The sequence below is a fragment of the Achroia grisella genome, unplaced genomic scaffold, assembly GCF_030625045.1.
Source record: "Achroia grisella isolate CSIRO2021 unplaced genomic scaffold, CSIRO_AGI_Agris_v1 utg474, whole genome shotgun sequence".
Lineage (NCBI taxonomy): Eukaryota > Metazoa > Arthropoda > Insecta > Lepidoptera > Pyralidae > Achroia > Achroia grisella.
Genome location: NW_026712878.1, coordinates 4,828,114 through 4,852,199, shown reverse-complemented (window position 1 = coordinate 4,852,199; position 24,086 = coordinate 4,828,114). Strand labels below are relative to the sequence as shown.

Below are 24,086 nucleotides of genomic sequence, written 5' to 3'. Positions count from 1 at the left end.
CGCCCCCGTGTAAGGCGTGGACTCCTCACGCGCGGCGTTTTGGCGACTACGCGCCGCGCGAGGTTTTCATTAATAAATCTGCTATAAAGACTATTGCTAATAATATAATTATTTACCCCCGCCCCCCCGCCCCCCATTACTATGCCGGCGCCGACTTATTACGCGCGGCGTGCTGGCGCTCGCGCCGCGCGATGGCTCTCCGTCGCCACCATTACATTACTGACTCCACTTATTACGACTAGTGGTCGCCCCCCGGTCCCCCGCCCCCCGCCCCCGCCCCCCCGCCGGCGCCGAGCGCTATGACTTACACGCGCGGCGTGCTGGTCGCGCCGCGCGATGGTCTCCGTCGCCACCATCTACTCCACTATGACTCACGCAGCGATTATGACTAGCCCCCCGCCCCCCGCCCCCCGCCCCCCGCCGGCGCCGAGCGTGGCCTCACTTCCTCCGTCGGCCCTGAACGTCTCCTACGATACGAGACCTACAATATAATCCGATAAAAACAACAATTTGATGATTTAACCTATAATATAATACCTATTCCATAACGATGACTGTTATCCACAGAGGAGATCCTATTATGACTGAGTGGTCGCCGCGGTGGTCTAAATGATGCTGGTGCCATAATTAATTTAAATTTGAACATTATTAAATTTCTAATTCAGATTACTGCTACACAACTTTATTTTTATATTCCTATTCTATATTACAGACTTTAACGATAAATAAAAGAGTATCTCACCGCAGTTTATATGTAATTGAAAAAGCCAAATAGCAATGTTGATATAAATAAATAATTATTGAGTAACAAAATCAGTTAACAGAGCAGATCATTCCCTACCAGCAGCACCCATTCACGAATATAACGCGTGAGATGTTGATGTTATCATACTATATTTAGGTGGAAGAAGACCGCAAAACCTACACGGAGAGCAGTTACGGCGTGCTAGTTCTGGACTGTTTGTTGCGTGTGATATCACTGGTAGCTGATCACAAGTATCAACACTTCCAGCCCGTATTACAGGTGTATATAGAGCAGAGCTTCTGTGAAGCAGCAGTTTATGAGTGAGTATTTTTTTTGTACTACGACGGTGACAAATCATAGTCTCCATCTGGTAAACTGGTACGGTGTAGTCTGTGGAGGTCTGAATCACAAGGTGTCACGTACACGTTGCCGCTCCTTCAGAAACCTTTAAAAACAGCATTTCATTAATTCCACAATCTAAGTGTAGTGTGTAAGTGTGTGAACTCCCTTCCGAGATTTTTTTTGAGACTACAGCATGAGGTTTTCATTAATAAATCCAATATATAGACTATTGCTAATAATATAATTATTTACACTGGTAGTGACTTTACATTACTATGACTTACACTTATTATGACTAGTGGTCGCCCAATGGTTTAAATCGGACCATTACATTATTATGACTTACACTTATTATGACTAGTGGTCGCCCAATGGTCTAAATCAACATTACATTACTAGAGAGACAATTATTATGACTAGTGGTCGCCCAATGGTCTAAATCGGACCATTACATTACTATGACTTACACTTATTATGACTAGTGGTCGCCCAATGGTCTAAATCGGACCGTTACATTACTATGACTTACACTTATTATGACTAGTGGTCGCCCAATGGTCTAAATCGGACCATTACATTACTATGACTTACACTTATTATGACTAGTGGTCGCCCAATGGTCTAAATCGGACCATAATTAATTTAAATTTGAACATTATTAAGTTTCTAATTCAGATTACTGCTACACAACTTTATTTTTATATTCCTATTCTATATTACAGACTTTAACGATAAATAAAAGAGTACATATGCTTATATGTAATATTTTTTTTATTAATGTAATTTTTTTTTTATAATTTAAAAAAATATTAGCATAACTGTACTCCTTTTCTATATAAACTAAGAGTGTAGTATATATGTACTGTATATAAAGTATGAGTGTGTGAACAAAATTTCATACTCTTCCATCTGCGGAATTTTCCTAAAAACGGATACAAAGTTTTTGCTTCAAGTATCCATATGTAGATTTCTTTTGGTCCTTCGCTATCCGGATTATTTCGCACTCATCTCATTGTGCCGTCTCGTTCGTACAGGAATCTGATTTCTGTGATAATATGGGTCATCCGTATGGCGGAGAACGACGAGGTGGCGCTGAAGCGGCTGCTCATCTGCATGAAGTGCGTCGAGAGCCTCTTCAGGGTGATCGTCCGCAGTCGTCAGTTGCGGAGCAAGCTTTCATACCACGCACCTGACTCATTCAAATCGCATTTTGAGGTCAGTTTATATAGTTTTTGAAGAAATTGGAAGCTGATGGAAAGTGATAACGCTTATCTATGTAACTAAGGTTATATTAGAATAGAATAGAATAGAAAATCATTTATTCAAATAAACTTAATTTAAGCTCTTTTGAATAGTCATAGCAATTTGTTTTTTATCTACCACTATATCAACATGCATTATAGAGAGAAACTTCTTAGCATTTCATGGAGTTACCGGGCGAAAGCAGTGTCCATGTCTTAGCGAGTTAGAGAGGGAAATTGCGAGCAGGACTGGGACTTGTGACCCGGGTGTAGGTTAAGAGGGACCTTGAAGACGTAAGTGATTATCGTCGTCCTGAGCATTCAGAGGATAAATTGCAAGTGCGTTGCCCGCTTTTTAAGACTAAGACACTAAGCTCTTTTCTTAAAGGTTTCAATATCATACAACAACAATTTCATATGGTTTTAATGTCATATTGATTCGGAAATACTATGCAGGAAGGTGATTCCACAATGCGGTTGTGCGTGGCAAAAATTTGTCTGGAAAAATGCACAGTGGAAATACGGTATTTATTAAAAAGTTTTTGTATATGTGTTAAATAGTTGTGTTATCTATGCTCCTCAGGATCTTCTGGAGGCGCTGGTCTGGCTGATGCGTTGCGGAGACCACGCCCTCACGTGCCAGGGCTCCGCCCTCAAGTACCTGCCTCATGCTGTGCAGCATGTCCTCAAAGTGTACCCCGACACCGATCTCAGGTTTTTATTATATTGGATCCTTTTTATTATATTGCCTGTTAAAGATAGAATACTGTAGATTCTAGATGAGATATGGTCATACGAGGAAACAATAGAAAATTTGCTTTGTTTTCATCCTAGAACCTTTAGTCTAGTTTGGTCGGCAAGAAACTTGGGTGTAATTAATGAAATAGAAATAATCTTTATTCAGATAAATTTAATACAAGCACTTTTGTATAGTCATATTTACTATTCTATCACTCATTTGGAACGCAGATTCATCACAATAAAAATGGGCAAGTAACTTGTGTGTTGCTCTTTTGAATAGATAAATATGAAACTTATGAATAATAATTTCTAACCAAGAATAACCAAGATTTTTTTATACTACGACTGTGGCAAATAAGCATACGGCTCATCTCATAGTAACCAGAGACAAGATAGAATAGTTTAAGCCTATAATATTTAAATAAATATTGTTTAATTTCAGCGCATTCTTCGTTAAAGCACTAAGCGCTTTATCGATGAATAAGCTGAGCAAACAACGTATGCTGGCCCTGTTGGAACTAGTTCGAGGGCCGCTTTGCCTCTCGGCAGCAGCCAGATCTCGCCTCTTACCCCATCTAGCGGACACTGTATGTGTACTGTTGAAGGAAAAAGCCGAGGTCAGTTTACGTAATACTCAATACATGTATACATACATGGTTTTATTTACGACTACAATTTTCATTTACATTCAATAATTTTTATGTTATTTATATTGTTAACTGGGTTTTAATGTGAATAATTTTATGGTAAATAAACCTCTCGGCGGTTCGACTAGTTTGCACCAGTTAAGTTAACAATATGAATAATGTGTGTTAAACACGAAGGTTTATAAATAACTATTAAATTCAACGATATTAATCAAACACATTTGCAATCATATTAGTACTTACATTCATATATAAACAACTAAAATGTACATCATTACATAATCTTTACTCACCTAAATAAGACTCAACATATGAGGCAATATGGTTCAATATAGCACTCAAGGTTATTTGATTGCCAGAATATTTTGCAATGAATATTATAATAACGGCTTCTATGCGATTCTGCTTTCACATATATTGTGCGAGAAGTCTCTACGTCCCCAAAATCAATTTAGATAATAAGAAAAAATCTTTACATTTACATGTCCCTATCATGCAATGAAATTTGCCGAGCTAAATCATCATCTCAGCTTGGAAGATGTCCACTGCTGGTCAAAGATCTACACGACGATCGGTCCTGCGCTTCTCGCATCCAATGCCTTCCAGCGATCTTGACTAGATCGTCGGTCCACCTTGCTGGAGGCCTTTCCACTTCCCAATTAATAAAATAAATATACATATGTTTCAAACAATAAGTATCTGGTACGATCCTAGAATATTCCAAATATCGTAAACCCACTCAGATATCTTTGGCTTTAATATGTAACATTGCTTTGAATAATTCTCGATTGTAATAAATTTTAATCGATAGATTTATAATATCATTTGAAAGCTGTAGCTCAGTACATAATTGCAACTATGAAATGGTCTTGATATAATTGCAAATTGGTAGATTTATTATCTGTTTCAAATGAGAATTGTTTATTACTGTGTTGTATAAATTTAAGCAACTATCCTTTTTACTGTGGGAGGTACAGAAAGGGATGGGGATATAATTTATAAAAATATATATTATTGCCCGATTTTTTACTTGTAAATTGAATTATTGTTATTTTTGAGAGGGGAATACCATATTGTGTTTCTCATCTCTCAACAATAACTCAACAATTTTCTTCTAGAAACTATCGTGGGTTAACTAAGTGTTTGTTATTCAACTGGTTTTAAAATCAAATAACGTTGCGGTCTCTATTGGACGGAGGGCTGTATTTTAGTGTTGTTTTTATAAATTAGTTTATAGTATTACAAGTATGTCTTATTCATAAAAATTGAGAAATCCTTTTAAAGTATCAATGCTATATTATTTAAGAAATTAGGTAAACGACAATAATTCAATAGCTTGAAAAGATGCTTTATGGTTTTATGAATAAGGTTTTATTTCATTAAAGGACTATTCTGTCATATGTATATGTAATGAATTAAAGGAGTCTCATGAATAGTATAATCTATATTACATTATTTCTATTCTATTAGAACTGCGATAAGGCCGCCGTTTACTTAGTACATTTATGTAACGTTATTTTTTTGTAAGCATTTTTCTGTGCACAGTAAAGAGTTATATTATTACATAATTGTACTGGTTAATAAAATTACTATTTAAAATTATATTAATACTATATAAAAAATAATTATTACATTACCTTTTCTATCTATATCATACTTTTATTAGGGTGTTATCTGTCCTTTAATGAATTATTACTTGATCGTTACAATTTATATTGACTATGACTACCTGTGAGTGCGTACGATTATGTATATGTAGTAACACTGTCCGTCCGTACACTGGTATGTACTCGCACCTGATAACGGTATGTATGTTTATAACTAGTGTGTTACGTTGTAGTACGGTTACAAATGTATGTACTTTGTAATTTTTTTTAACGTTGTCAAAATTGAGGCTGTCTAATTTTGCAAGATTTTGACAGTTTATTGTCGTCGTATATATACTGTCATTACTATTTGTATATTGCTATATTGGCTACCATAGTATGTGTAATACTTATTTTTATATATTCGCGTTTAGTAAACTAGATTAATATAGTTAACCAGGGTTTAACAGGAATAATTATATGGTAAATAAAGGTATTTACCTCTCGACGTTTCGTCTAGATTACACCTTTATTTACCATAAAATTATCCGTGTTAAAGCCCGTTTTAATTATATTAATAATATTCTGTATAATATTTTTACTTTCACTTAGACAGTCTTTATTTATTAACAAAAGCCACAATAATAGGCCAAGTTCATTTGGAAATTTATACAATGTTTAAAATGACAATTATCTAAATTATTCTAAATTAACTACTTTTACTAAAATCCTACAAAGGCCCATCATCAGCAAACATCAACCGTTAAATACTATTAAATTATAGTATATTTATATTGTTTTTTTATATATTTTAATATACATTTTTTCGATTAAATGAAATGGCCGTTTTAGTGAGGTATGGTCCACAATAGTCCATTAATCAGTATATATCATTAAACTATATTTATATTGATTTTTTATATATATTTATATGTATTTTAAATATACAATTATTATATTAAATGATATCGCCGTTAATAAAATAAACAGAAATTTTATATAATAAATTTAATTATAAACTCATCTGTAACCGTACTACAAGAAGCAGCAGGCGAGTTTGTGTCCGTCCGTACGTCAGCGACGAGGTAAGCACGCACGCCGATGCATGCGGCCCGATAGCACTATTTACATGCATGTAATTATGTGGAATATTGGGGGGTAGATCTTTTAAAATATTATTCTGTCTATAGATACTAACGTGTTAAAGTAACTTTTGTATAATCCAGAAGAATTCACACAGCGCCATCTAGTCCAGAGTACAACTTGTGTTATGAGAACTAGACAACTGATGTGTGAAATATTACGAGGTAGACCTTTTAAAACTCTATTCTGTCTATAGATACTAACATGATAAAATCTGTAACGTTTATATGTAATAATAATCCAGGACAATTCACACAGCGCCATCTAGACCCAAGCTAAGTAGAACTTGTGTTATGAGAACTAGACAACTGATACATAGAAGGTTTTTTTGGTAAATACATAGAAAATACGCTGACCGATACAAACAATCATACTCATGAATACAACTTGTACCGTACGAGGAATTGACCCGTGACTATCCGAAGTAATGTGGTGTGCTAAATCGTTAGCCGAGCCTGGCTTCAGGTACTTTAGTGTATATGTGGGGGTTTGAATCCCACAGTTCCGTGATAATGATATTAATAATAATAATCTCAGGACAATTCACACAGCGCCATCTAGACCTAAGTTAAGCTAACTAAAGCTTGTGTTATGGGTACTAGACAACTGATACAAATACATAGATAATTTTTTTTTCGTAAATACATATATATTATATATAGAAAATACCCAGACCGATCAATCATACTCATGAGTACAAATGTTTGTACCGTGCGAGGAGTCGAATCCGCGACCATTGGACGTAAAGCGGTGTGCTAGACTGCTAGACCACGACGAGGTCGTCATATTGATTGATTGATTCTAAAGAACCTGAACTAAAACGTAAATACTGCCCATATTCTCATATGAATATTCTATTATACATGTTTTACAATTTATATCCGTAAATCGTATTCTTTAGAGTTCCAAATCGAAAATTAGTGAGAGGCATTACACAGCATAAAATTAATGCGTAAAGTACGTGAAATCTGTTTTACAGGTAAAATGTCTATCGTTAACGTTATCTAACCAATGTACGATAGATTGGTTAGGTTAACAATAGATTCTGTACTTTATTTTTTATGTTTATACCAAGTTAAGACTGAACTAGTATAACCGCAATAATTAAGTTTAAAATTGAGTCGTTGAATTAAAAAATTGCTACTACGGACTGTTGTTAAGTTGCCTAATAAGTTTATTATAATTAGCCTAGTTAATTATATAGGCCACTAGTGATAAATAAATCTATTATTTAATATCGCTATTGTTGTAATTCACGCTCTATAGAACCATATGTCCATAGGCTGGATATATTAAAAATATATCCTATCCTTGATGAAAATTGTAATTGGGTGTTTATCGTTAAGATTTTAGATTATATATAATATTTATTAACACGCATGGCATGCCAAACAGAGTAGGAAAATAAAAACCATCAATAACTACATTTCCACGCCTTGATTATAAACATATTGTTTTGTGCATTGAAGTTAAATAAATAAAAATAATCGGTAAATAAAGAATTTATCAATAGAAATAGAAATAATATTTATTCAAATAAACTTAATATAAGCACTTTTGAATAGTCAAGTTTTTTATTCTACCGCTTATTCAGGATGCAGATTCATCACAAGAAGAATAAGCATTAATTAGCATTTCAAAATTTTCATTTGAAACGGATCGTAATTGACAATTTTTTTCGTATATACATTATATCTAACAGTAAGTTTCATTTCAAATATTGTTCAATTTTGCTTCTTATATACCTACATTATATCCGACAGTTTCTTTACAATTCTTCAGATAGCAAGTTCAACGTCAAAATATCTGTTATTTTGCCAGTTGGCCATAACTGATCTGGTCTTAGAACTTTCAATTTCAACTTATTTCAAAAGGAAAGGAAATGTGAGTATTTGCTATTAACAAACAGAAAACTTTTCCCACTTATACAAATATATTAAATATTAAATAATTTGCTAGACAGTTACCAAAATGACAATGGTTTTTATTTTTCTAGTCGACTCAACTAACCATTCATTTATTAACACACTTACATTATACTTAGTTTTTACTCAGCTTTATGTCTATATGTATATTTCTAGTAAATTATGCTTATGTGCTTATATTAGTATGTAATTTACGATATTATTCAGTTATTATCGCATGAATATAGCGCAGACATAGTATAATATAAAATAATGTAAGCTGAGTAATAGCTTTGTGGTAATGATGATGCTTATAAAAAATCGGCGCCCGCGTCGCACCCGCATCTTGGGAAATGCACACAACTCGTTCTAGCTAAGTATACACAAATATTATATTACACTATATTGAATATATCACATACAATATAATATATATTTTTAATATATCACCTTCATTTTAAATTGTATGTATTGTATAACTAACATCACCATTTCTGTGTGTGCGTGTGTGTGAGCATGTGTTACACGGTGTGTTTTTGTGATAATTCCTGTGAAGTCGCGGATTAGCTTAGCTTCTGGAGATTTATGGGAACGGAAAGAAAAATGGACCATATTTTTAAGTATACAAAGTATAATTCAGTTTTTACTGAAATTGTACAAAATTTAAACAGTGACCGACGAAGACCAATATTCTCGGATGGGTCACAAAATGAACAAGTACATAGTTTAGTATTTAGTAAAAAGGACAGTCTTACTCACTACTAAACTGATTGCTTATCCCCGCACTTTCCTGCATTCTTTTGCTTCTAGTTGGCAGATTTGAACGCACTGGTTCATTCCGCTCACATGATTATGTTTTTGACTATTGTTTCTTTATTAGATAGACATTCAACGACGTTGAATCCGTTAAATATTGAGTCAGCAAATCAATCGGACGGATATGCTATCAGTCTTTTAGACTAATAGATTTGTAGTGTTTGGGTTGGTGTATTTGTGTAATCAATTACCTAAATAGACTTGGTACATGTGGTCAACGTGGTGATCTATAAGTCACTTATTTCAACCGCCAAACAGCAGATTTATTTCTTTTGCTGTTTGGATTGTAGTTAGGGTTGCCACCCGTACTTTATAATAAAGTATTGTACGGTTATTTCAGATAATTGTACTCTATACTTTATGGGAATAATAAAGTTCGTGAAAATACTTTATTTCGCATGTTTTGATTTCATTGGGATTTTAAAAACTTTAGTGTATGTATTTTTTCATTAAACGAAATTTATTGATTAGTGCAGACTGGCAATTTAAATATAGACTGTAAAGATGCAGTGCAATTATTTAGAAATTAGTAGAGATACTAATTTGATACAAACTGCAAAAAGCAATCAAAATAATGTACTTTATTTTGATACTATGTACTTTTTTTAATAACCGATGTACTTTAACTGCAAAAAAAAAAGGTGGCAACCCTAATTGTAGTGTGAGACGAAGATGAAATTACAGGATAACCAGACATGATATGTTAGTTGTTCGGAATGGCAACGCATGAGTGGTATCACGGATGTCACTTGATAACGTGATATCCGTAGTACTGTTCATGTATATATGCGACCGTTACCACTTACTCTCAGGTGGGCCATCGATTTATTTGCCATTCCAATTACAAGACAAGAAGTTGGAGATTTTTTTTGAGTTGTCATCATCAATTAACCTTGTAATCAATGTGAATGTTAGAGTCAGTTATTTGGCCCATTTTAGTTACATTCTTAAACGTTAACGGTAGTTTAGGTTCAGGTTTCTTGATATATGTTATGATTTTATTAGTTTAATACTAATAACTACAATGGTATGGAGCATTGCAGTCATCATTCATTTGTACGTTATACAATCTCATATCACACTTAACACTATTCATATTTATTTATAAATATCTCTTATTTTTACATATCATTACATTTTGGACTATCACATCTCTATAATAAAACTTTCAAATAACAGTGCAACTATTTTTGCAGTATTTTATTTTATTTAATAAATAACAAGCGAGCACTAGATGTCGCTTGAGGACTAATTTGTGTGCAAACTCTTGATGTGTTGCATGTAACGCGCTGGCGAGCTGTCATTTTGACATTTGAACCGTCAGTTATGTCGACTGTCAAAATAGTGAATGACAACTGGCTAGCGAGTTGACAGGTCATTATATTTTGTAAGCCATTGAAATTATATTTGACATATTATTACAAGGATAGTATTTATTTATTAATATTTTATTTGCATATCTACTTGAACTTAAAAACAGTTTGGTTATATACAACCCTACGATGTCTTAGTTATAAAAAATTAATAATCATAAGATAGTTAAGGGGGGCACGCACAAGGTGCAGTAATATAAAGAAAAGGTCCAAAGTAAATACACAACACTACAACACATCAATGTATTGTTTGCTTAAGCAGTAAACCAGTGATTTATAAGCTGCCGAAAGTATCTTTACATAGAATAAAATGAAGTCGCTTCTACTGTTCTTTAGCTTAGATCATTTAAACTACGCAACAGACTTTCATCTAGTTTTTAGCAGTAGATTATTCATAAAGTTTATATGTATAATTCATACCCACCCGTGGGAAACCGCAGCGGGTAGCCAGTCCAATAATATATATCAATATATATGTATATTTTGTATACAGAAAGAAGAACATTAGAAAATAGAAAAAAGAAAATAAAATTGGAAATAATTTTACATACTAGTTATATTTTTATATATTATCTATCGTTTTTACATACATAATTTTTATATATATTTAGTGCTTATTAATTGTATTAATAATATGTGTCGTTAATTGTATAAAAAATATAATGACCAGTCTATAACAAATTGGTGTATGCTTTCGAAAGATACCCGAACTCTAGTCGCTAGTACGATATTGCGACAAAATCGACTTGCCAAGCCACACTCGTACGACTTTTTAATGCAATTTGTAATCATTTATATGAAGAAGTTGCACACGAGCGATTTTTTGTCGCAAACTCGCAGCGACTAGTAGTTGAGTCGGGCATCGGTCGCGAGCGTGCGTCAAGCTATCGGGTGTGACAGTTGGACCGCGAGGCTGTGCACAAGTCGCGTTCGGTCGACAAGGCGGCGCGACTTCTCGGTGCTGACACGTCTCGCCTGCAGGACCACACCCATCATCAGCAAATCGTATGTATCGTTAGAGCATACACCGCTTAAATGGATGGAAACCAGACGAAATATGAGAACAGAAGTAATTGACAGTCAATGGCCGCCATGTTTAATTTGTTATGACGTCGTCCTGTTCATTAGAATAATATAAATCCGAAATGGTACTTTTTGTGTGGCAGTTGGTTACAAACCAGTTTATCTGTATTACTATTTAGAATGTTTAAATTTTAACTTATTGAGAGAGTTACGCTATATGAAAATCTGATATGTTTCATGTTTCTTATCACAATTATACGGTATATGCTCTATGTATTGAACGAATTACAATGCCGTAATGCGGAATTATCGACTCCTAATTAAAATAATGACTCGGAGTAAGTTAACCAACATTCAAAATTTATCAACGCTTCGCCAGCTATATATCTATACAGCTTGTTATAATATAATATGTATGTTCTATGCAGCTATCTCGAGGTGTATAAGGTCAGTTGCAACAAAAAAATTAATATAAATTAGTTTTAAATTTGAAATATATATAAAACAGTTTGACGAATCATACAGTCGGGCAACATTTTGCAGCCGTTCTGTCGCCTGTGTATGTAACGTGTATGGTAATAGGCGCCGAGCCACATGCCAAGAATTCCATTCGTTGCCCGTCTGTATGGATTATAAAACTGTTTTACTATTATAATCCTGTTAGCATAAATTATTATTAAAACAAATATATATTTAAATACTGTAATATTTTGTATGTAGGTATGTAGGGTGATTTTGAACGAGAACGAATCCCGATCTAATCGAAGGGTTATTTAATACATATATTAGAAAATTTGTAATAAAATATATAAATCAAATTTTTTTGTGACAAAGACACATATTAAAGATTTTTTTTTGTAATTTTAGGATATATCAATTCCAAGTTTAAGTCGATAGACTACGTAAATATTCTCCTGAAGGTCTAGGAATGTAGTTATTGTTTATATACTGTTGTATCTATTAGTGAAAGGCTTTGAATCTCGGAAAGTATACTCATTACAAATATATTATATGGTATACCTAAGCATTTTTACAGGATAAGAGGCATGATATCTTAGTCCTCTAGAATAGCAACATATCGAATTAAAATTCAAAATATTTTTATTCATGTACATTCATGTAGGTTTATTACAGACTCATGTCAAATCTACCGTCAGTTCGGAATGATTTCTAGATGAGAAGAACTGTCAAGAAACTGAGCTTGTATTCTTTTCAAATAAATGTTGTACATGTTTACAATAATATAGATTCAAATTCAAAATATCTTTATTCATGTAGGTCTATTACAGACTCTTATGTCAAATCTACCGTTAGTTCGGAATGATTTAGAAATGAGAAAAACTGACAAGAAACTCAGCTCGTATTCTTTTCAAATAAATGTTGTACATGTTTACAATAATACAGATTCATTTAAATTCAAATTTGGGAGAATAGAGTGACCACCAGCATATGCTATTGCACATGATAACGTGATGTACGTAGTGCTGTTCTTGTATGTAGGCGACGGTAACCGTTTACCATCAGATATGCCGTCAACGTGTTTGCCGTTCCAACGTATTACTTATAAAAATTATCAATTTATAAAGCAATTAAAAGATATCTAATTTGTATGTATGACTGAAGTATCATTTTTTGAAAACACGACTTTAAAGCTTTTAATTTAAAATCTATTTTCATTATTTGATATTTAAGATTATCATTAAGTGAGCGTAACGATATCATTAAATTATAGTATAAAAACCCGTCAATAGTTTTGTTGTTCTGTGCATTAAAATGTATTCTTTCATTTCAGCCAAAGGTTTTAGTGAAATCAAGAATAAGTCAATTGTAGTCGATATATCTTACAGATACTGTAGTATTATATTTAGAGTTTCTCAATCATTACTCAGATTAAAATGTATTCTTTCATTCAATCCAATAGGTTTTAGTGAAATCAAGGTTTTAGTCAATTGTAGTCGATATATCTTATAGATACTGTAGTATTATAAATCATTATATTTAGAGTTTCTCAATCATTACTCAGAATCATAAAAGGACTTGGAACCTTTTTCACCAGGACCCCAGAAATATGGGAACGGTTGCATCGTAACTTGTAGGAAGTGTAAAGCAGATTTTTATCCACAGATTTTTTAATCATCACTCAATATCATAATTGGACTTGGATCATTTTACACTAGGACCCTAGAACTGTGTTATACGTTTACATCGTAACTTGTAGCAAGTATAAATTGGCTTTTTATCCACAGAATTTGTGAATAATTACTCAAAATCATAATATGACTTCGACCCTTTTTCACTAGGACCCCAGAACTGTGGGAACGCATGCATCGTAACTTGTAGCAAGTGTAAACCAGCTTTTTATTGACAGCTGGAATTGTGCGTGGAAGCACTCGGGGAGGTGATGACTCTCCTGGCCAGAGATGACGTGGGCCCGGTGGATACGGACAGGGCAGAGTTGGCCAGGTCTCTCTTGCCTACTGTATTCCATACAGCCACGACAATGCTAAAGGACAGAAGTAACACTCAGGAGTTTGTTGATGATCCGTTACTGGTGAGTTATTACTTGTCCAATGCTAATCAAGTATTATAGTAGTAATGAAAATAGAGGAATAAAACAAAATGATACAAATCTATTAAATAATGAAATAGACTTCCTCAAAATATTTATTATTATTTTTTTAATTTTTCCTGAACAATTGACACAGCGCCATCTAGTCCCGTGTTAAGTACAGCTTGGTTAACGGTACTACACAACTGATATACATATATATTTTTTATATACATACATAATATACATAGAAAACGGCCATTCCGATACAAACAATCATACTAAATAAATAACCTGAACAAATCACACAGCGTAATCTAGACCCAAGTTAAGCTAGACAAGCTTGTATTATGGGCCTAGTGCCCATAACTGATACATATATATATACTTTTTTTAAATACATTCATATTATACATATAAAACACTCAAACCGATACAAACAATTATACTAATGAATACAAATGTTTGTACTGTATGAGGAATCGAACCCGCGACCATCTGAAGTAAAGCAGTGTGCTAAACCGCTAGATCACCGAGGCCGTCAAAAAATAGCATCTAATTCGATAAAATATATACCTCTTTTTTGATTTTCAGAGGCGACTCATCTGCGTACTCCTCGATATGGTTCGCCAGATGTCCGAAGAGCAATATTGCGTGATCGTGAAAGCGCTAGAAGCGGAAAGACTGGGCGGCTCAAGGTCATTACTGTCAGATGCACTGGAACTGTTGTCCGCTATACTCCAGCGACCGGTGTTCAGAGCGCACTGGGCTGATATGCTGCATTTACAACACAACGTCATGTTACATGCCTTGAGGTGAGTGTACAAGCCTATACATGAATTACCTTTAAGTAAATTTAAACATCTGTTTTTGTCTCGGTGGTCTAGCGGTTTAGCCACCGCTTTACTTCCGATAGTCGCGGGTTCGATTCCTCGCATGGCACAAACATTTATGGTAATGAGTATGAGTGTTTGTATTAACATCTGTTTATGTATCCATGTTTCATTACATAGTATAAAGTCGCTGTCACTGTCTGTGCGTCCCTTTGTATGCTTAAAACTACGCAACGGATTTTGAAGCGGTTTTTTTAATAGATAGAGTGATTCAAGAAGAAGGTTTGTATGTATAATACGTGTACACCCGGGCGAAGCCGGGGCGAGTAGCTAGTTATTAGATAGTATAAAACAAAGTCGCTGTCACTATTTGTTCGTCCCTATGTATGCTTAAATCTTTAAAAGTACGCAACTGATATTGAAGCAGTTGTTTTTTAATAGATAGAGTGATTCAAGAGGAAGGTTTATATATATAATACATGTACACCCGGGTGAAGCTGGGGCGAGTAGTTAGTTGCTAATTAATCTTAAATATTGCCTTAGATCCGTCCCTATGTAATGTATGTATGTTTAAGCATTTAAATCTTTAAAATTACGCAACGGATATTGAAGCAGTTGTTAAGAAATAACTAAATTTGGCCTCAGATTACTATCATTAACCCTTCGCGAACGCCTGGAAGCGGTGGACATATCAGACGGTGAGATGGTCGAGACAGTATACTCGATGTGGCGGGAGTGGTTCAACATGGCGTCGTTGCTGGCGACGTCGCCGGTGTTGCAGCTGGAGACGTTACCGACGCCGCGTAAGCAACGCGTCGTCGCGTTGTACGGAGACTTGCGGCGCGACATCGCTGAACTGATCAGCGACATGTGGTTCGGACTAGGTTTGTGGATATGCGAATATATATAATTTAACTATCTATTTGTAATTGTAAATACATATGAAAGTATATACGCTTACATATAATATTATTATATTTTTTTTTGGCTTTAGTGTAAAAAGTACCATATATCTCATTTCTAATTGAACAACGCTATGTAGTGACAAAAATGTAATACAAAAATTACCACTGAGTCTTATAAATGAGTTGATATTCGACCACAATAAAATACACAAAATCTTTGATCCGGCAGTAAAAAATGTATATTTTTAAACTAGATTTTTTTCGGACTACCCTAATGTTGTTGGCCTCAGCTGGTACTTACAGCTTCACCGGATGATAGGGGGCGAGTGCAGATGACATTCCAAACCTTATGGTATTAACCTATAGAGCGGCTGAAGGGCAACTTCCGCCTGAAAGATATGAATTTAGTCTGAGGCCACCGCTACCTGTTCGAACCTCGGCTCAGGCCGTCGTAATTTCGATCCCCGTTTGAATTGGACAGAGGATCGATCGGAGGGGAATAAACAAGAGTATATGTGCCTGTGTGTGAAATACAACTGTGTATAATGTTTTTTATTGTCTTAATTATTTTTTTAACATAATTAAAAAAAAATATTTTGCATTCCTCTATTTCATTTGATAAAATGAAGTCGCCTTTTGCTGTCTATTAGCTTAGATCTCTTAAACTACGCATCGGTTTTTAATGCTAATTTTAGCAATAGATAGAGTGATTTAAGAGGAATGTTTATATGTATAATATAACACCCGCTCTGGATTTGCACACCCTTGCGAATCCGAGGCGGGTAGCACAATTTATGTAAAAAGGGGTGCAAAGTTTTTGTTCCACCTGTTAATATAGTGATTCCTTAATGTATTGTTTAGAAACTGTAGGTTTCAAGTTATATATTGTTTATTAGATGACCACCGGCGCGCGTTCATTCCTTGCTTGGTGGGCCCAATCCTGGAGGTCAGTGTCCTACGAGACGACGAGGTCCGCCATAAGACCATACCGCTCTTCTTCGACATGATGCAGACAGAGTATACGCATAGCGTGGCTAAAGGAGAAACCGGTTAGTGGTGTTACATTAGCTTCTTAACAGAGCTTGGATTTTTTTAATTGGCAAACCAGGTTGACAGGTTGAGTGTGTACCTGGTACATGTGAGGTGGAGAGAGCTGATTGATAAGTTATATTTGTATCTGGTACATATGTAACGGATGGTGTTGTATTTGGTACAGAGTAAAGCGATGATACTATATCTGGTGCATAGTATATAGTAAAAAAAATCATGGTATGGACATGTAATGCGTAGGAACGAGGATAATATTTTAAGAAAGATGTTACAAATGAATGTGGATGGTAATAAGGGCAGAGGAAGGCCAAAAAAGAGATGGATGGACTGTGTGAAAGATGATATGGTAAGAATGGAAGTAAATAACGCGATGACTGCGAACAGGGATGAATGGAAGCGAAAAACATATTACGCCAACCCCAAATAAATGGGATAAGGAAGAAGCAGATGATGAGTATATAGTAAAAAAGGTATGGTAAGGTATGGTGCAGAGTATAGAGGGTTATCTGCGCAAGGTGGAGCGCTAGTTAATCGATAAGTTGGACGTGTACAGGACGTACACAGTATATGGAAAATGTGGTAATAGAGCAGTGTGTACTTGTGTACAGAGGGTGTACTATATCTAGTACAGAGTACTTACATAGTAAATAAGGTAATTGGTGGTATAGTCCTGTGTATGGTCACCTGTGTGAGGTGAAGAGAGGGGGCTGATTGATAAGTTGGACGTGTATCTGGTACAGAGTATGTAGTGAGATAGGGGTTGACATGGTTCGATAATAGACCGGTGTGTACCTGTGTACACAGTATATAATACTATAGGTAACGGCCGGTGTACCTATATACGAATGGTCATTTGCGCGAAGATATATATATATATATTGTTAGGGAAAATACTCTCTGCTACCAAAATGTTAGGGAAAGTACTATGTATATATATTGGGAAGCGTCTGTCACGTACCTGTATGGTTCTGCGGATTTCTTGGGCTTCAGGGTCTCGAAGATATCTTCGCTAGCTTTTCAGTTTCACAGTAGGTTTAACACAGTTCTAATTTATTTTAATTCACAACACAATGCGCGCGTGCGTCAAGGCCGCTGTACGGTCAGTTCAGTACTAGGTAAGGGAGGGGAAGTGAAAGCGCGGGAACAGAAAACTAACGGACTCTAATATAATAATCTGTGCTTACGATGATACAGGGTAGATTTTGAACATTATATAAGTCACAAAATTGATGGAGTCCATTATTTAATGGATGATGTTGTACTCAATAGAGAGTATATAGTAAGAAAGCTAATGAGTGGTATTGTATTTGGTACAGGGTAAAGCGATGGTATTGTACTTAAACGGTGTGTACCTATATACAGAGGGCCACCTACGCTAAGTGGAGAGCGAGTTAATCGACAAGCTGGACGTGTCCGATACAGAGCGTAGTCAGTGGGGTAATAGAGCGGCGTGTACCGTGTACAGAGGGCCACCTGCGCGAGGTGGAGAGCGAGCTGATCGACAAGCTGGACGTGGTGGCGGCGCGCGGCGGCGGGGACGCCGGGTGGCGCGCGCTGTCGGTGGCGCTGTGCGGCGCGCTGTGCCGGTCGGCGGGCGGCGCGCTGGGCGGGGCCGCCGCCGCGCTCGTGGCCGCGGCCGCGCGCCAGCTGGACACGCTGCTGCAGGACCGCGCCGCCGCCGCCGCCGCCTCCTCCGCCGCGCGCGACCACCGCATGCACCTCACCGCGCGCGTGCTCAGGTTCTACGACCACATCGACCGGCAGCACATGTATATACGGTCAGTGGTCATACCTCTACTGATGTCAATTTATTAAATGAATACTAGATGAGAAAAGTGTATTTAGCTTTCACGGTTAAAACATACGGTCGGTAGTAATGATACTGTACTCATGATAGCTATGCTAATATTGTAAACACGAAAATAACTGTGTTAATCTATCTCGCTTTCACGCAAAAACTACTGAAGCTATTTAAATTAAATTTAGTACATTGGGTAGTAAGAGATTAAGAGAAAGGGGAGATCGAAGTTTGGTTGGAAGTATTATCATTTTGAAAGCTAAGAGATTAAAACTTATTGTTTAGGGTGTTAAAGTATTGAAATTCAAAGTTTATAAAAATTTCACCCTACCTAATATGAAATAGAGATGCATGTTTATATGGTAAATCAAAATTTTTGAATAGACTTTTTTGAACCATAACTTATTAAATGTTTTTTCTTTATTTAGTCACTATTCCACGCAGACAAAGTCGCGAATGCAGCTACTATAATTTTACGGCTTAGTATACACCCTTTCCTTAATCACCTCACCCTGTATGTCACGCAGATACGTGCACAAGCTGGCGGGCATGCACCTGGCAGCATCGCAGTGGACGGAGGCAGCTCTCACGCTGCGACTGCACGCGCGCGAGCTGCGCTGGTCGCACGAGCCGCTGCCGCCGCGCCTGCGCCTGCCGCCCGCCGCGCCCGCGCTGCCGCCCGCCGCGCCGCACCGCACGCACCGCGACCTCAAGGTACGGTACACTACACCACGGTACAGTACAGTAGGGTGGGGGCCGACCGCGAGCTGCGCTGGTCGCACGAGCCGCTGCCGCCGCGCCTGCGCCTGCCGCCCGCCGCGCCCGCGCTGCCGCCCGCCGCGCCGCACCGCACGCACCGCGACCTCAAGGTACGGTACACTACACCACGGTACAGTACAGTAGGGTGGGGGCCGACCGCGAGCTGCGCTGGTCGCACGAGCCGCTGCCGCCGCGCCTGCGCCTGCCGCCCGCCGCGCCCGCGCTGCCGCCCGCCGCGCCGCACCGCACGCACCGCGACCTCAAGGTACGGTACACTACACCACGGCACAGTACAGTAGGGTGGGGGCCGACCGCGAGCTGCGCTGCGAGCACGAGTGCGAATACTGCGGCTGCAAGATTAGGAGAAAATTATTATTCGGAATACAATAAAGAATAGTGGACATTAGTAAAGATGTAATTCAAAAAGTCGGTCAGTCAGTGACGATAGACGTCATAATATTAAAAACGTACTACAACACTCCCTACTTCCAGCGCTACGCAGTTCCAACCACTACTAATGTTGCAATTATCTTAGATTTATATTATCTTTAAAGGAAAAAAATAATAATTATCCGGCTCGAAGGACTTAACTTTATTGCCCGCTCTCTACCTTCAGCGCCACGCTGCTCAAACCACTACTGATATTGTAATTAAATTATTTCTATATTACCCTTAAACGACTAAAAATTTAGCAAATTATCCGGTTCGAAGGACCACAACGTGGTGCCAAACCCAAATATTCAGCGATACGCAACTTTAATAACTAGTTATGTTGCATCTATCGGCTCAAAGTATCACAAGATATATCAAATTATCCGGTTCGAAGGACCAAATATGAAGTCTAACTTTATTTGAATTTATTCTCAATTAATTCCTTTAATCATGTACACAACATTTAAAAAACATGTAGAGGAACAACAAAAGAAAGACAATACAACAGAATGTACTGAAACTATATGCATACATATTTACAATGCTTGCTTAATTTTGTTAAGTCACTTAAGTTAAGTTAATTACTTCTCAGTAATAACAACCTATAAGAGTGTCACTTATTTTATATTAAATTTTGTGCTGATAATGTTTTTATGTATAATATATATATAGATAGAGTGTTTATTCAGCAATTACAAACATATAGCATACATGAGGTACAGAAATATAATTACAAAAAAAAAACAAAAGGAGACAATTAATATCAAAATGTAAATATTTCAGATTACATTTAGAGAGAAAGTCAAAACATAGCGCTTTGTAGAATTTGTGCAACTCCATCTAGCGTAAAAAAGGTGAATTAATCCCAACAGTAGCTTTATGTGTTGCAACCAACTATGATTCAAGTTACACAAATACCTTTCAGGAATTCCTGTACATTGAAGTAGCGGAGCTTCTCAAAAAGGGACGTCAATGGGAGTTAGCTGTGGAGATAATAAAGGAACTGGTGAACGTGTATGAAGATGAAGCGTTAGGGTACGGGGTACTGGCAGACCTGCACGGGCACCTAGCGACGCTGTACAACTCAATAATGATGGAGCAGAGATGCCATCCGTCGTACTTCCGTGTATTATACTACGGGAAAGGATTCCCGGAACACTTGACGGTGGACTTTGTGAGTTTACAAACTATATAGCTTTTATACATCTACGCTTCTTTCTTATCACATTCATTTGGCGGCGTAATGTTTTTCTCTTCCAGTCATCTCTGTTCGCAGTCATCTTGTTATTCACTCCCTTTCTTGCCTACTAGCCAATTAAGGGTGAAATTTAACATATTTATATACAAGCTTCTAGCTTTAAAAATTACGATACTTCCATACAACCTTTTGATCTCCCCTTTCACCCCCTTACAACCCATATTTCGCAATAAAAAGTAGCCTATATTCTTTCTTTTGGTCTCTGTACTAAATTTACATTTTGTATCGTACTAAATTTCATTTAAATCCGTTCTGTAGTTTTGACATTAAAGTGCGATAGACAGAGAGAGTTACTTACGCATTTATAATATTAGTAAGGACCTCGTAAATACAGAATAATTAAATCAAAGAGAACACTATAAAAAAATACGTGTATCGTACATTTTGTGATGTTTGTGGGGATTATTAATGTGTGGAGTCAAGTGGCTGTCTGCTTCTTGGCTATTTGTTATAAAACATTTGTTCCCAGGGATTCGTATACCGCGGTAACGAGTATGAGCAACTGGCAGACTTCACAGAGCGATTGATGGACGAATGGCCCAACGCTGAAGTACTCACCAAACTAGATGCGCCTGGAGATGATATTATTAACTCTAATAAGCAATGTATCCTTTATAAATTACTAGCTGTGCTCGCGGTTTTACCCACATCAAATTTATAACCTATATGATATTCTGATGTATAAGTTATATTACTGTACTACGGCCCTCACAGGACACTGCAAATTAAATAAGCATATGGCTAAACTAGGCCTATGCACGACAAGTATCTGCAGATTCTGCCAAACTGAAGAGGAAACGCCGCTTCACATCCTATGTGGTTGTAGCCCACTCATGCATAAACGAAATATCTCCTTTGGAAAGTTTACACTCTTTCCCGAGGAGATAAAAACGATCGCTCCTAAGAATATCCTTCAATTCTTGTCCCTGACGGGTCTAGGTAGCGAACTCTGAAAAGGGCGAGCACAATAGATCTATGTAGGTCGCAGTGCTACAGGTGCTACACATCTGACAATAGCCCAAACAACACAATAAAAAAAAAATACTTATATTATACTATACATAGTCTCCTACTGGATCATCTCTAATAAAATGCATCTCTCTCGCTACTTTATTTGTTTCACCCTTTGTGTGAGAAAAGGTGAAACAAATAAAATAATAATTCTACACTTCTCCGAAATGGCTAGACCGATTTTAGTGAAATTTTATATATGTACTCGGTAGGTGTAAGAATAGATTGTTATCTCCAGCCCAATATTTTTAAATTTATTTGACAATAGTCCAAACAATCCAATAAAAAAAAATATATATATTACTGTAAAGTTTCATCAAAATCCGTTCAGTAGTTTTTGCGTGAAAGAGTAACAAACATCCATCCATACTCACATACATTTGCGTTTATAATATTAATAAGATTAGCTGTCAAAGCAAACATTGCTTGTTGTTTAATATCGTATAGGTTTAGAATACCGTTGCTAGAAGGTGGTTGCACAATATGGTTGTGCGTGGCAAAAAGTTCCTTGTAAAACGCACTGTGGAGGACCGCCATCTAAATATATATAATTGAAAGGTGACTGAAAGAGGGTGTACAGTATATAATACTATAGGTAACAGCCGGTGTACCTATAGATGGATGGCCAATTGCGCGAAGATATATATATATTATAGAGACTTATATAGTCTCTGTATTCTAATCTAAATATATATATATATATAACTCAAAGGTGACTGACGTAGCGATCTATTAACACACAGCTCAAACCACTGGACGGATCGAGCTGAAATTTGGCATCCAGGTAGATGTTATGACGTAGGCAACCGCTAAGAAAGGATTTTGTTTAATTCTACCCCCAAGGGGATAAAATAGGGGATGAAAGTTTGTATGAAACTTGGTCAAACCACTGGACGGATCGGGCTGAAATTTGGCATCCAGGTAGATGTTATGACGTAGGCAACCGCTAATGATTTTGATTAATTCTACCCCCAAGGGGATAAAATAGGGGATGAAAGTTTGTATGAAACTTGGTCAATTTTAAACCGATCGGACTGCATAAACTACACTTTGCATAAAGCTACTATGTCGTAGGCATCCTCTAAGAAATTATTTTGATAAAGGGATAAATTAACGCGAGCCAAGCCACGGGCAAAAGCTCAAATTCAAATTAAAAAATCATTTATTCATGTAGGACACTTTAGCCGCTTATGAACGTCAAGTCTTAGCTCGTTAATACATATCTAGATGTAGTCTTTAAAAACAAGTTTCCTTAACATAAACATTAGATTTACAAATAAACGCTGTGGAACCATTATTAAGTGATAAGCTGAAGCGTCTCTCAGACAAGCCGGTGTCGGAGCAAGTGCTGTCCTACTACAAATATAATAGCGTTGACAAGTTCGTGTTCTCGAGACCGTTCCAACGACAAGGTAAGCGTTGTCGAATCGTAAGTATGTAAAAGAACTCGAGTACTTAAAATACGTACCGTATTTTAAGTACTCGAGTTCTTTTATGTATGATATGGTCGCCGAACAGTAATGCGTAGGAACGAGGATAATATTTTAAGAAAGATGTTACAAATGAATGTGGATGGTTATAAGGGCAGAGGAAGGCCAAAAAAGAGATGGATGGACTGTGTGAAAGATGATATGGTAAGAAAGGAAGTAAATAACGCGATGACTGCGAACAGGGATGAATCGAAGCGAAAAACATATTACGCCGACCCCAAATAAATGGGATAAGGATGAAGCAGATGATGATGGTCGCCGAACAGTCATTGGGCCCCCAAACTATGTCCACACTCTACAACTCTATCACACTAGAAGCGAAACACGTGTCGCAATATAGTATAATAGAGGATATTATACTATATTGCGACACGTGTTTCGTTGACAATTCACACAGCGTCATCTAGTCCCAAGCTAAGCGGATTTAGCTTTATGGGTACT

At 36.6% G+C, this 24,086-nt stretch overlaps 1 protein-coding gene across 1 annotated transcript in view; it reads left to right on the top strand.

Moving 5' to 3' along the window:
- The window catches only part of LOC131845464 (dedicator of cytokinesis protein 1), a 67,871-nt gene that overhangs the window by 31,267 nt on the left and 12,518 nt on the right, over positions 1-24,086 (top strand). Inside the window, exons 15-28 of the mRNA XM_059194529.1 lie at positions 902-1,065; positions 2,122-2,302; positions 2,912-3,042; positions 3,512-3,686; positions 11,439-11,543; positions 13,930-14,112; positions 14,704-14,924; positions 15,588-15,826; positions 16,744-16,896; positions 18,363-18,675; positions 19,223-19,409; positions 20,812-21,060; positions 21,614-21,749; positions 23,424-23,567. Of these exons, the coding sequence (XP_059050512.1) occupies positions 902-1,065; positions 2,122-2,302; positions 2,912-3,042; positions 3,512-3,686; positions 11,439-11,543; positions 13,930-14,112; positions 14,704-14,924; positions 15,588-15,826; positions 16,744-16,896; positions 18,363-18,675; positions 19,223-19,409; positions 20,812-21,060; positions 21,614-21,749; positions 23,424-23,567 (2,581 nt within the window). The remainder of the gene's footprint in view (positions 1-901; positions 1,066-2,121; positions 2,303-2,911; positions 3,043-3,511; positions 3,687-11,438; positions 11,544-13,929; positions 14,113-14,703; positions 14,925-15,587; positions 15,827-16,743; positions 16,897-18,362; positions 18,676-19,222; positions 19,410-20,811; positions 21,061-21,613; positions 21,750-23,423; positions 23,568-24,086) is intronic.